This window comes from Oscarella lobularis, chromosome 11 (genome assembly GCF_947507565.1).
Source record: "Oscarella lobularis chromosome 11, ooOscLobu1.1, whole genome shotgun sequence".
In the NCBI taxonomy this organism is placed as follows: Eukaryota; Metazoa; Porifera; class Homoscleromorpha; order Homosclerophorida; family Oscarellidae; genus Oscarella; species Oscarella lobularis.
In genome coordinates this window covers 2,757,356-2,770,485 of record NC_089185.1, presented here as the reverse complement: position 1 = coordinate 2,770,485, position 13,130 = coordinate 2,757,356, and the positions used below count along the sequence as shown (strand labels likewise).

Here is a 13,130-nt window from a genome sequence, read left to right as displayed (position 1 = left end):
CAATAGCTGATAATTTGCCCAGCTATAGTAGCTATAGTATACGCCGTACTCGTATGGCCCCGCGGCCGAGTGTATAAATCATTGCAACGGTACCGTCCATGATCATTATTACTTACGGAAGCCGTCTACGGGACAGTCCCGCCAATGCAAATTCCGCTATGGCACACGTGAGCGCTAATTTTGGATACCTGAAGCTATCGTCATCATGTGATTTCCAAAATCAAATCAGCGTTGGAGTGTGGTTTCTCGAGAAACTGTCAAACACGCCCCCAACTGTCAGTGGAAGCCAACTCTGATAAGGGATTCACTCCTTTTCCTGTCCTTAGTACCCGCCGGTCAGCACCGATGGAAATCTACAAGTCCGAACTCAAGGTCATCTGCGAAGCCTTCTGGCAGACCCAAGCCAGCTCACCTCGCAACGGGACCTTGTATGGGCTATGGACACATACGGGAAAAGTCGTTGTTCAGCTCGCCGTTCCTGACGGAGAAGATAAAAAATACTGCAGAGATCAGGGATTAGTTGACGTAGGGAAGTTCACTTCCTCGAGGCACGATCGTCCTAGTCGGCCTAGTTACATCGTTCACCCTATGAGCTACATCTGGATTTTCCCCAAGGAGAGAGGAGACGTCGAGTACTGTACCATCGGCACTCATTCGCCTTCTCCGCTGCGCGATGTGGGTACGTTACCGTACATTAGCCCGTATCGATACGCCAAAAACCCCGAGAAGTTCACGTACGACAAAGCCGACGAGTTAGAGGGTCCATCGTCGGCTCGACGAGGAGATGCTGAAGCTGGGTTGTCAACTCACCACTGGGCTAGAGAACCAGAGCATTCGCGATTCTTGCAGAGTCTAACGACGCAACTGAAGAGGAAGGGATTCGAAGTGAAGCAGGTGCAACAACCCGGATCAGATTACATTGCGCTCTTCATAGAATACAAACAGCGGGAAACAAGCTGGAGATCAAGCTTGGAAACAAGCTTGAGCTGGGCGGTGGGATTTCCTACGGATTTTCCTTCCCGCCGAGAAGTTTCTATTACTAAGGGCGGAGAAAAAAACCCCACAAAGATACGTCTACACGAACACACAGGTCTAGAGGAATTGATCAAAGGGCTTGGACTTAGACAATTACCTTTTTAATTGCACGCATTTGGGTTCTGGTGTCCAATAATGAAATTAGTTTTAACAATCACTAACCTCCAACTACAGAAATTCAAAACGAAACAAAGGAACTACTGTTTCTCTGAAAAATTGTTAAGCTTAAAAATTTTTGCCTGTGCCATGTTTTTTATTGCATATTCAACTTTAGATGTAAATTCCTCGTGAAAATTCTTGTCTTTTCGATTGAAAGAGACAGGTTCAGCGGAGCCCCAAGCGGTCAGTGAATACTCTTCTTGATGATCTTTTCCCGGACACTCCAACTGACGATACATTAACTTGCATGCTGACTCGACGTGGCAGCCACTTCTATCAAAAGCATCAGGAACAGGAACCCGGTACGTGAATAAGATTGACACGGCGTCCGGCTCTCGGGCAAGAGAGCCCTGAAAATGAGTAGTTACTTTCTTTAGGAACTTACGCGTTGCTTCTTGAATGCCAGTCCAAATGGACAATGACCACAGGGCAGATTCACTACTATTAGGCGGTCTGTCATCGGAAACGCTTTCTTTCTGGTCGCCCATATAAACGTTAGCATGCTGTTTCACTTCCTTTTGCTGATGATCACGGTACGCGTTTCGATGAGACGCTCCGCCAAAGGTTCCTGATCTGGCAATCGGTCTTTTTTGTTCATTTTCATAGGAGAGCGTTGCACGGCGCGATAGAAGGGGCACCAACAAGAAGGTTCCTACGGGAATGGACTCAACTCTCCTTGAATCTGAGACTCTCTGCACGTCGATTTCTTCAGATTCGTTTAGGCGTTCGGCATTCTTGCATACTCCTTCTTTGAGCACCTCTGAGAAGGAGACAAAGGAGCGCAAGGGACTCTGGTGAGGAATGATCTGAAATTCGCCTCGCTTCATTTTTATGCGATTCGTAGCCTTTTGAGTCTCAAAAACAAAGCATCCAATGCCAGCTGAATCCTTTGGCGCTCCGAAGCGGTCAGGAATATTTGCTATGAAGACGATGAACTTCTTCCAGCCGTATATAGGCATGTTGTTCTTGACGGTCTGCCGATCGCCTCTACTTGGTTCGGCCAAGCCAAGTTGGTGATGGGAATGCCATTCACCAATGTGGCAAAGCCCGTGTCTTTCTGCCAGTAGGGAGCCGGCTTCTTTGAGGTAATCAGAGCTTTGGAAAAATGACACGGGCGTTCTTCGACTTCCTTTTCCCGGACCAAGAACGAACTGCACCGAGGCTCTGCCTTCTTTCGACCACAGGCCAAAAAGATCGCCACCGGTCTCGATGTCTTTATGAAGCATGACCCATTGCCTAATTTGGGCCAATTCTCCGTTGTGAATGAAAACCTTGAACGGCTCTTCTTCAGGCGGCGCTTGAACTGGCCTGCGATAAAACTCCATCCTCCCCGCTCAAACAGTGAATGTGGACTGAGGCAGCTTGCGAGATCTAATGAAGCAGTTAGTGAGACATAATTAGCCAATTTGCGTAGAAAGAGGTATAGCGTGCTTTCTCTTCCCACATTCACTCAACCCCCAACCCTATTGCGTGAAGGGTCAAACTCGGTCACTCTCACTTCCAAGTATGTCGAATCCCGAAGACTTTCTCGCAAGCGTCGCCGCAGGACGGCAAACCGGAGGTCAGGAGCTCGTTTTCAATAAGGAAACGGGTCAGCTCACAGCAGAATCCGCCTCATCAGCGAGGCGAGATGCAGACAAAGCCATAGGAACGAAGTTTGCAGAACAGGGATTCTTTTCATCGTTTCTGGACGGCTTGCAACAAACCGCCGACTGCTGCGAGGGATAATTTTCAAAACGCCGTTGACATCTCTGTGAACGTCTCTTTCTCCTATTTCTTGTCTGTAACAGAATTCATTTTCAAAAATACTCTGCACGTTGTTCGTTTTTTCTATATAAAAATCATATAAGGCGTTTTGGGTGAAGTCAAGAAAAGGCCATGACACCGCGTATCTCCTCATTTAGGAACATTCGCAAATTTAATTATCTCCGCTAATCCATCTGTCCTCCCACAAACGTCTGGACTCAGTCACAGTAAATACCTCGCCGCTTCGCAGAGCACGTCGCCGAAACGATGTCGTCGCCAAATCCCGTTTTCTACTTTCCTCAAGCGAATTTCTGCGAATTGGTGCGACAGTCTTCGAACTCGGGAGGCCTCGCCTACAACGCCTACGACGACGACACCGTCTTTCACATCTATTACCAAGACGAGCCAGGTCCGACGAGCGCATTCTATCTTCGTCTCCAAGCCATTCCCGAAGAGGAAAAGCTCGAGGAAGTGGCCCAACGAATTCTGGCTACAGCAACTGACGGCGAGACTAAGCTCGTCGTCTTCGTGCCAGAATCCGACGACTTGGGCTTCACGCTTGTCGGATACACGAAAAAGTCGTCAAGTTCGCACCTGAATCAGGCGAATATTCTCCTTTTGCCGAGCGACGGTCAGTTTCACTCGCGCAGCATTCTCGAAACGAATATTCTTAGCGAGATGTCCGTCTGCGTCGTTGGGCTCGGCAGCGGGGGGTCCCACATCGCCGTCGAGCTCGCGAAAGCCGGCGTAGGGCACTTCGTACTCATCGACTACGATCGACTCGAGTTGAACAACATCGCGCGACACGTCTGCGGGACGCGCGACATAGGACGACTGAAGACGAACGCTCTAAAAGACGTTCTTCTCACGAAAAGTCCCGGAGCACGAGTAGACACTTTCGACGCGGATATCAACGAAGCAGCGCACGGCTCGAATCGCGACCTTAGCAACACGGTGCGCGCCTGTAATCTCATCGTCGCGGCGACCGACAGCATTCAGAGCCGAAGAAACATCAATACGCTCTCCGTCGAATCCGGAATACCGACAGTTTACGGAAAATGCAGCACGAGAGCGGCCGGCGGCGAGGTCCTGATCGTTAGACCGGGCACCGGTCCGTGTCTCGCCTGTATTTACGGTCAAATTGCTCCGACCGACGACGAGGCGTCGTCGTTCCAGCGGGAGAGAAAGAAAACTCCCGCCTACGTTGCCGACTCCACCGTCGAAGCGACTATTCAAGTCGGATTGTCGTCGGATATAATCCCGATTGGAAACATGGTCGTGAAGCTCGCGCTAGTTGAGCTCTCGCGTGGCAAAGAAAGCGGGATCTCTAGTTTGGAGTACGACCTGCGCTTTCCTTTCTACCGTTGGGCCAACAGACGGGAGGAGGAGTTTGCGCCCTACCCGAAGGACGGCTTCGCTCGTTTTGACACGCCTTCTGTCCTGCGCTGGTATCCCGTGTCATTTAAAAAGAAGGATGACTGTTTGGTGTGCGGTGAAAGAGAATTATCTCAAGACGCAGACTTTTTTGGATCATCTTGAGAGATGTGCGTAATGTGAATTGTATACTGTCTGTCGTTTTTTTCTTTGTTTCATTCTGTCTGATCATTTGGTACGTAGAAGCATTTGAATGTGAAATCAATAAATTGGTGATTGACAGTTCGTTGACGTTGACGCTCACCATCCCATGAATATTCACGTATGTAGAGCACATTCCAGGAGACAGGATGAGTGGTGTCAGAAAAGCCCACACTTGCCCCCCTGCAGCTGTTATTTCAGCAGCTGTCATTTTTATCTCGAGGATGGCGCCAGTAGGAAACACCCACATTCTTTGAAAAGATAATTGATTATCTAAATTAGAAACGTGTGACCCCGAACCAGCAGCCAGCTGTGCAAAGACTTGTCAGCAGAGATGACTAGCTTTAAGCCGACTTCTCGGTCACCATTGACAGCAAGTGGCTAACAATCCTACTGGGCTCCAGTCTTTGGCACAGCCTTGCAACAGAGAGGTACCACCACCGGCAGCGGCAACTGCTATTTTCATGTGGTCCCCGGCTCAGCGACAGAGACTTGCTGCAGAAAAATCATTCTTGGAAGAGAAATTTCCAGGTTCTATTTGGTACAATCCAAGGTCAAAGGGCAATACAACGGTAGATGTGCCCATGAAGACAAACAACGGCGCTAGTTACACGCTTAGAATGTATGTGCCTTCGGATTATCCAAACTCCTGCCCAGATATGGTCCTGCTGAGTTCGTACAGAGGATATAAATTGAGGAACGGTTCATCTCTTCCTACAGAAAGTGACTCATATTATACAACTAGCTGACTACCCGGCTTCGCCCGGGTCGGGAGCAGGAGATTCTAAGGTTTTCGATGAACCCTGTGGCAGACACTTGGAAAGGCGTAACTTTCTGTGTTACTTCCGACACTACCATTATGTCTGCGCTCCTGGAACCTAAATCGTATTTGTGGACCCGCTCTCGGTACGCTTTGGGGAGCAAGACCCACTCCCGCTAAGGTGAGTACCCGGCTTTGCCCGTTGTGCGGAATTTTTTTTTGACAGGTAGCGATAGGGCACGTGGTTTGACTTGCTTGGGTAAGAGTTTCAAAGTATTGGTACTTCTTTGTGGCGTAGGTTCGTTGTTCGTGTATCGAAAAAAGTGTAGCAGGACGCATTTTTACTTTATTTAATTAAAACAGGATGAAAAGAAGAAGATTGAGGCCAACAGGCCAAACGTGGCGTTTAAGGTAACTACCAGAAAAAGTTCCTTTTAGGAGAAAACGTAGATGCAAGAAATGGCCAACGGGCCAAAAAAGTTCAAATTAGATGGGCCAAGAGGGCCAAAACGTTTTGGCGTTTAAAGAAACTACGTTGTTTTTTGTGTTGTAGAGTTACGTCACTTTGGAAAAACAGAAGGAGCGTCAAGTTGAAGAACGGAAGCGGAACGACGATGGGTGGTTTGTCGACGGCGCGAAGGTGACTTTCGAGAAGAAAGCGCCGACTGTTGTCTGGTTGGAAGAGTTGTGGAAAGATCCGAAAGAGTGTCTTCGCGCTCGCCGTCGGCCTCATCATCGTTCGTTGTTGTTTGCAATGTTTCTTGATTGCAAGCATCGTTGATTTGCAGAGGGGATTGTTGGCCTTCCGAAGCCATTTCTTCGGAGAGGTTGCGTCTGGCATGTCGCTTAGGAGAGGAAGTTTCTTGAGGATAGGAGACGTCAACTATAGACTGATAACGCGAATATTCCACATTGAACTTTGGAACGTCAAGGAGAGTGTATTGCGTTATATCGCTGATTGGTTTGCGCGCAATCTTTGAAATGGTCGTAGACGTAGCGGTCAGTTGAACTCTGACGGAGTCGTCGTTCTGGAGAGTGAGATAAGCCGAGATTTCACGGGAAGAGTGTCGGACATGGGAAGAGTTTCCACAGGAGTTGCATCGAACATAGGGTTCCGTTGGTTCAATGAGAAAGGCTTCACCGTTATCGCAGGCGGTGCACGCGTAGTAGGACTTGAAATTATTTACCCCAATCACGGTCGCATTCTTGAAGAGGTTGTGCGTTTCTTTTTTGAAGTGCGTCAACGGTGCGACTTCTCCGATGTCCTGAACTGGTTTAATTTCGCATCCGTTTTTCGAGGTATAGAGAACCATGTCGTCATCAAGACCGCTTTTGACGGCCAAACGAAAAGCGTACGAACGGCCCATTTGTACTTGACTGGTGAAGTTTCCCCAGAGAGTAGCAGTAGCCGACGCGGACTCGTCGGAGATTCCAACTTTCCGTATCGGGGTGGTATGATCTTTTCGTGAATACGTAACGTCAGAAACATCTAGGACTTTGGCCGCAAAGTCAACCATTTGGCCGGGAACTTGCTTCTGCAGGTCCTTCAAGAGAATCTCCAATGGGATTTGCGGAGTTGCATCCGTGTGGGTACGGACGTTCATCTTCTGCGGAGATCTGAGGATGGACGTTCTCTCAGTTAGTTTTGCTTCCATCGTGTTTGTGTAGGTGTTCCTCTTGAGAAGCGCATTGGAGAAGGAGACGGCTTCGTTTCGATTAACAGCGTCGACCAACTTGTCTCGCTTGCGCGGATAAAAAGAGATGAATCGAATACGACCAGATTCGTCTTTGGCGTATCCGTGGAAAAACTGTGATCCGCTTTCGGCAAGGGTCAGATCGGATAGAACGTCAATCTTTGCGTGGAACGTCCCAAAGTAACCTGGGTGTGCGTGTAGACATTAGGTCTCATAACAAAACAACAAATTTAAATTGTGACGTTACCGACGGTGGAGTCGTATATGTCGCTTATGCAAGAGAAATGCTTGAGCGGAGAAGAGTGAGCATTGGGTGAAACGGAGGTTGAAGTCGTCGGTGAAGCGGAGGCACTATGTTGAGCCATAGCTGTAGGAGAGACAGAAGCGTAAGTACTTATAGGATGAAGTAAAAAGGGTAAATTAGGAGCTTTGCCTGAAAAATTGTGACAACGAAGGATCGACGACAGTTGAGTAAATAAAAGCGCGGTTCAAGATCTAAAGACGCAAGGATAATTGGAAACAGAAGCGTAATTTTGTTATCCGTAATGTTTTTGTTCGCTATAGCGAAATGTTGGAGTGCGAGGCGAAAGGTGAACGCGGAAGATGATGGACAGTTGTGTAAATATGGGCGGATCCCCTTCGATGGCGACGAAATGAGCGGGAAATTAGCTTCGCAGTGGGGTGTTCGCGTTCGTCGTCGTAGGCGACAGCGACGCGCTTGAAGGCGAAGCGAAATGGGGACGCGAAAACGGATCGAAGGGTGTTGCGTAAACAGGGGCGTATCCTCCTGACAGCGCAAAATTGGCTTCGTGAACGGGTTTTTAGCGATCGTCTGCGGTGGGAAGAGTGAGAAATCCCAGTGCGAGGGGGAGGGGAAGGAAAAGTGCAGAGGGAATCGATGTCGTCGTCGCGCAGTACATGGCATATGCACGGCGGATTCATATGTCGCGAAGTTAGAATGGGAATGCGGAAAGGAAATGTGACTCACGTTTAGTTGTCACGGCGCTAGTTTAAGAACTTTGCGAAAAAATGGGAGAAGGCGCAGACAGGAGCCGAGACGGAGACGAAACGACAATGGCTGTGACCCGTATGCGCGACGGAATGCAAGATGGCGGAAAAAGCTTCGAAGCGGTCTTCGCAACGAAACGATTGAAGAAGGCGACAGAAGATTAGACGAAGTGGACGTCGAAAAATCGCCAAGTGAGCGGGACGCTTCGTTTTCGAGAAATACGCCGATCCCTAAAAAGGGGCCTCGATAACGATCGAAAGTGGAAGCGTGCTCAGGAAGACGTAAATGTGCGACCCCGTCGTCGAGATAGTCGTCCGCGCGCGTTTCGAAATCGATCGATAGCGAGAATCTTCGAAAACGGGGGTTCGCGGGCGTTTTCGGCGCGATCCGACGATCGAAAACGCTTCGCGGCGTCGAATAACGGCCCTCCCAACTTCGATCGAAGCGAAACGTCGCCCGAATCGGTGGAAAAACGACGATTTCCGAAAGGGGCCCCGACGCGAAAAAAGCCCGTAACATTGTCTTGATTTTTTCGCAAATCTCGAAAATTTGTCGAAAATCGGCTTCCGACGCGAAACGGCGGAGGAGATCGTGAACAAAGTCGTCACGTGACGTAAGACCAAGATGGCGCGTATGCTAATAGTGGTAGAGATGGGCACAAGAGATGGCTACATAAAGCTCTGCTACTACCGTCCGTATCGTTGGGATTCGAGGAATACATTTTATTTGATCTTCTTGAAAGGAAGAATTTGGATTGAAGCGTTTGAGTGCCATCATAGGACAGGAAATTCTTTGGATTATTACCTGAGAGAAATGAGGTGACAGTAACTGTTTAGAACAGGCTATCTGTCTGTTTTGCTGCCACATTTTTTACGCTGGGTGGGTCTCAAACGATTGACAATGCTCTCGGTAGCCCCACATCTGACGCTTTTTTCTCCCGACATTGCTGAGTCCCAATTTGGCCACTTTTCCATTCTGGTTCGCTCGTTTCTTATCTTTCTGTGCACTCGTCCAAGGTACTGGCACTCATGCAGTCGGCCGTTCAACTTGAACTGTCAGGTGAGGCACACTCAATTTCTGGTCTTCATGCAAAATTCTCCTGCGGAATCTAAAGTAACGGTAGGCACAAAAGAAAACGTGTGCGTTGGAGCGTTGCACGTGAGAAGAACCCTCGATTGTACGGCATTCCTGGACGAGGAGACAGAGCTGATTCTCGTCACTTTCAGAATGAAAGAAGATAAAAAGGCCCACAAATATTCAATACGTAGAGCACTTCTCCAGGAGACAGGATGAGTGGTGAGAAAGCCAACACTTGCTCCCTCCCCCCGCCAGTGGGAACACCCCAACATTCTCTGAAAAGATAATTGATTATCCAAATCACAAAGGTGAGACCCCTGAACCAGCAGACAGACTGTGTCAAGACTCGCCAGAAGAGATGACTGGCGTTCCATCGTCCTCTCAGTTTAAAGTCGTTATTCATAGCGGAGAATTGGCTCAGATCCGACAGTGGGTTCACCGCCATCAGAACATCGAAACTGGCGGTGATCTATTTGGCCTGTGGTCGCACGAGAATACAGCCGTCATTCAATTCGTTCTCGGACCGGGAAAGGGAAGTGGACGAACCAACGTCTCCTTTTTTCAAAACGCAGAATATCTCAAGAACGTGGGCTCGATTCTGACGGAACGACACGGACTGTGCCACATCGGCGAATGGCATTCTCATCATCGTCTCGGTCTAGCGGAGCCAAGCAGCGGAGATCGACACACGGTCGAGACTAATATGCCCCAATACGGCTGGAAAAGATTCATCGTTTTCATCGCCAACATTCCAGTCGATCCCATCCCAAATTCGGCCGCGAACGTCGCTGGGATCGGATGCTTTCTTTTTGAAGATCACGGTAGGCGGAAGAATATAACAATGCAACGAGGAGACATAGAACTGGTGTCGGATCAGAGCCCGTTCCGCTCCTTTCTCGGGTTTTCCTCCTTCTTCGACGAAGAAGTAAGCAAGAACGCCGAAATGCAAACCAAACTAGAAAGCGTGGCCGTTCATCGAGCGTCCAATTCCATACCACGGGGAACGTACCTGCTCCTTCAACCTGACTCCTTTGCGCATGCGATTGAGGGCGGTCCTGCGACAACGAAGGATCCTGGCAGTAGCTCTCGAAAGCTTACATTCGCTGAAGCGTCCTCGAGAACGATTTTAGGCGCTGTGAGCAATTCTTCTCAAGTCGCGATCGACACTGAAACGCTCGACCAAAGTAGATACAGTCATTCTCGCCTGTGGAGTCGCTCTTACTGGCTTACTTTGGATCCTAGCACTCAAGCTTTTTTTGAGGACATTAGGAAAGGGCTCCAAGGTTCATTAGCGAAAGAGCCACATGCTGTGATCATTTCGTTTAAGCACCGCGTCTCAAACGCTTACGGTGTTCAGGGCGAGCATGCAGAAATTTCTTGTTGCCTCGACTACAGGAAAGACTCTTTTGCATTGAGGGCTTTGGATGATGAGGTAACTATCGCTAATCTTGCTGATGGGGGAGACTTCTTGCCTACCATTGTGAATGCTATTTCTGAGATAGCATTTCTGAAAGGAATTACAGTACGTTGACCTAGCTGAGAGAAATTTTTTATTCGTGTGAAGTGTGCATGCATTGTTTTGCGTTAGGGTTGGGGTTGACTCGGAGGAAAGGGAAGGAGGATAATAAAGGCAAATCAGTTTTCCTAATTTGTAATTTGATTAATACAAAATGATTTTACGGTGCTTGTCTGAACGGGCTCCAGTCTTTGGCGCAGCCTTGCAACAGAAAATCATCACCGGCAGCGGCAACCGCTATTTTCATGTGGTCCCCGGCTCAGCGACAGAGACTTGCTGTAGAAAAATCAGTATTGGAAGAGAACTTTCCAGGTTCTATTTGGCACAATCCAACGTCGAAGGGCAATACAACGGTAGATATGCCCATGAAGACAAACAACGGCGCTAGTTACACGCTTAGAATCTATGTGCCATCGGATTATCCAAACTCCTGCCCAGATATGGTTCTGCTGAGTTCATACAGAGGATATAAATTGAGGAATGGTTCATCTCTTCCTACAGTAAGTGACCCATATCATACAATCGGCACAAGAGATGGCTGCATAAAGCTCTGCCACTACCGTGATTATCGTTGGGACCCGAAGAATACATTTTATTTGATCTTCTTAAAAGGAAGAATTTGGATTGAAGCGTTTGAGTGCCATTACAAGACAGGAAAATCTTTGGATCATTACCTGAGGGAAATGCAAAGGTGACAGTAACTGTGTAGAACAGGCTATCTGCTTGTTTTGCTGCTACATTTTTTTACGCTGGGTGGGTCTCAAACGATTAATGACAATGCTCTCGCCAGCCCCACATCTGACTCACTCTACGCATTTTTCTTCCCAACGTTGTTGAGTCCGAATTTGACCGCTTTTCCATTCTCGTGCGCTTGCGGTTTCTTATCGTAAGTCTCAGCGGCTTACTCATGCAGCGCACTCATAGTCATGCAAGGTACAGGCGCTCATGCAGCGGCCGTTCTTGAACTGTCAGGAGGTCGAGGCACTCAAATCCTGTCCTTCAAGATTTCCCTGCGGACTCTAAGCTTGCAGCAAAGTGCTTAGCGAACATGGATGATGGGAATCACGTGAGAAAGAACCCTCGGATGATACATACATAAGCTGTTGACCAAGGCCTTTCCAAGAATCCTTGTACACGTCCAAGGTTGGGATCGAAAGACAGCTGATATGCATAAATGGCTTAGTCAGCGAGACGTAAACATCAGACTATTTACATGAGCATAATTTCATCATTCCCTAACCTCTACAGAATCTGTGGGAGAGTCGTATCACTGCCAACGTCACTGTCAAGCTGTCTGTTCATGATTTGATTTATCACCGAGACCGCCGCCGAAGTTTCTGCTAGCCTGAGCCAACTGGCTCATGCAAACCATTGCGTAGGATGTCGTGTAGAATGGGTACAGGCTGGTTCAGCTCTCCAGCTTCTTCTGAGCGGGAGCCGTTCAAAGTGGTCATTCACGCCGGTGAACTGGCCCAGATTAAGAAGTGGGTTGCAAGGCATCCCAACATTGAAACAGGAGGCGACCTATTTGGCTTGTGGTCCAAAAAGAACACTGTCATCGTCCAGTTCGTTCTCGGACCAGGAGCAAAAAGCAAACGAACGTCTGTGTCATTCTTCCAAGATTCTGAATATCTCAAAAAAGCCGGAAGTGCCATAACAGAAGGCTACGGGCTCTGTCACATAGGTGAATGGCACTCCCATCACTCTCTCGGATTGCCTACACCTAGCGGCGGTGATCAATCAACTGTGAGAAGCAACATGCCAAACTACGGCTGGAAGAGATTCGTCGTCTTCATTGCCAATATTGATAAAAGCGAATACAAGCCCAGATTCGGTCTCGGCTGCTTTCTCTTCGAGGCCGAAGACACAACAAAATGGAAGCAATTGGAGATGCTTCAAGGGGAATTCGTTGTCATTCCCAAACAGAGCCCCTTACGACTTTTCGCGTTGCAAGACGCTAGCCTTAGGAAACGCGTTGAAAAAGGTGCAGAAAGTATCAACGAAGTCGGCGTTGTGTCCGAGGAGAACGGCTTTCTCATGGACGAAAACGATTCGAGACCTCAGGGAAAAGGAAGACAGCACAGTCTTCGTGCCGGAGAGAAGCGAGGTCGACTTCATAAAGATCAAGTAGATCTCATCAAAATGCTGGCGAAGCGGCTGAAGGGACGCGTGATCGAGAATGAAGACGCCAGAAAAGTCGTCTTGAAGTTCGGCGAGACGCCCGAAAGCGGCCACGTGATGATGGAGTTCGGTCTAGGCGAAACGCTGAGCCTTGACGATTGCTTTTGGAAAATTCCTATTGACATACCCGATGGGTTTGTCTTCAAGCAAGATAAAATCGACGAAACCGCTGAGAAGATTCGCCAAATGGCCTCCGCTCAGGAGGGAGAAAAAATTACGACGGTCTGACTCTCGTACGGGCATGTGCCCTCCATTTAGACACGTACACGTATTTTGTTCCTAAATGAGTCGTTTTTTCTGTGTGCACTGAAGGGTATGCCTGTACGCGGTTACTTTCTATCTGAACTCCATCGGCCGTAGGCCTATCCGGGACCGATT

General features: G+C 48.6%; 6 protein-coding genes and 1 long non-coding RNA gene across 8 annotated transcripts; 5 read left to right on the top strand and 2 right to left on the bottom strand.

The window, feature by feature from the left end:
• The first annotated feature begins 336 nt into the window (after positions 1-336).
• Positions 337-1,192, top strand: LOC136193215 (uncharacterized). Its single transcript, XM_065982060.1, has one exon. It carries the CDS (start codon positions 346-348, stop codon positions 1,138-1,140), a length of 795 nt encoding a protein of 264 aa, XP_065838132.1. The 5' UTR covers positions 337-345; the 3' UTR covers positions 1,141-1,192.
• LOC136193210 (uncharacterized) lies at positions 1,135-4,112 on the bottom strand. Its single transcript, XM_065982056.1, has 2 exons — positions 3,535-4,112; positions 1,135-3,302 (listed from the first exon to the last, which is right to left on the bottom strand). Exon 2 carries the CDS (start codon positions 2,517-2,519, stop codon positions 1,233-1,235), a length of 1,287 nt encoding a protein of 428 aa, XP_065838128.1. The 5' UTR covers positions 2,520-3,302; positions 3,535-4,112; the 3' UTR covers positions 1,135-1,232.
• LOC136193211 (ubiquitin-like modifier-activating enzyme 5) lies at positions 3,161-4,599 on the top strand. Its single transcript, XM_065982057.1, has one exon. The coding sequence runs from the start codon at positions 3,208-3,210 to the stop codon at positions 4,477-4,479; it is 1,272 nt and encodes a 423-aa protein (XP_065838129.1). The 5' UTR covers positions 3,161-3,207; the 3' UTR covers positions 4,480-4,599.
• Positions 4,600-4,812: 213 nt separating this feature from the next.
• Positions 4,813-8,903, top strand: LOC136193217 (uncharacterized). Its single transcript, XR_010671288.1, has 2 exons — positions 4,813-5,686; positions 5,829-8,903. It is a non-coding gene; the product is annotated as an uncharacterized lncRNA (long non-coding RNA).
• On the bottom strand, positions 5,585-8,618 carry LOC136193206 (uncharacterized). Of its 2 annotated transcripts, XM_065982050.1 has the most exons (3): positions 7,403-8,617; positions 7,217-7,336; positions 5,585-7,154 (listed from the first exon to the last, which is right to left on the bottom strand). In XM_065982050.1, the coding sequence occupies exons 2-3, from the start codon at positions 7,332-7,334 to the stop codon at positions 5,836-5,838; spliced, it is 1,437 nt and encodes a 478-aa protein (XP_065838122.1). In that variant the 5' UTR covers positions 7,335-7,336; positions 7,403-8,617; the 3' UTR covers positions 5,585-5,835. The 2 variants fall into 2 exon arrangements, with proteins under 2 accessions (XP_065838122.1, XP_065838123.1); XM_065982051.1 differs by having other exon boundaries at positions 7,217-8,618.
• Positions 8,904-9,334: 431 nt separating the features above from the next.
• On the top strand, positions 9,335-11,366 carry LOC136193212 (uncharacterized). The gene is made up of 2 exons (XM_065982058.1): positions 9,335-10,577; positions 10,644-11,366. The coding sequence occupies exons 1-2, from the start codon at positions 9,414-9,416 to the stop codon at positions 10,653-10,655; spliced, it is 1,176 nt and encodes a 391-aa protein (XP_065838130.1). The 5' UTR covers positions 9,335-9,413; the 3' UTR covers positions 10,656-11,366.
• A 555-nt stretch (positions 11,367-11,921) lies between these two features.
• On the top strand, positions 11,922-13,129 carry LOC136193213 (uncharacterized). The gene has a single exon (XM_065982059.1). The coding sequence runs from the start codon at positions 11,952-11,954 to the stop codon at positions 12,978-12,980; it is 1,029 nt and encodes a 342-aa protein (XP_065838131.1). The 5' UTR covers positions 11,922-11,951; the 3' UTR covers positions 12,981-13,129.
• The last annotated feature ends 1 nt before the right edge of the window (position 13,130 follows it).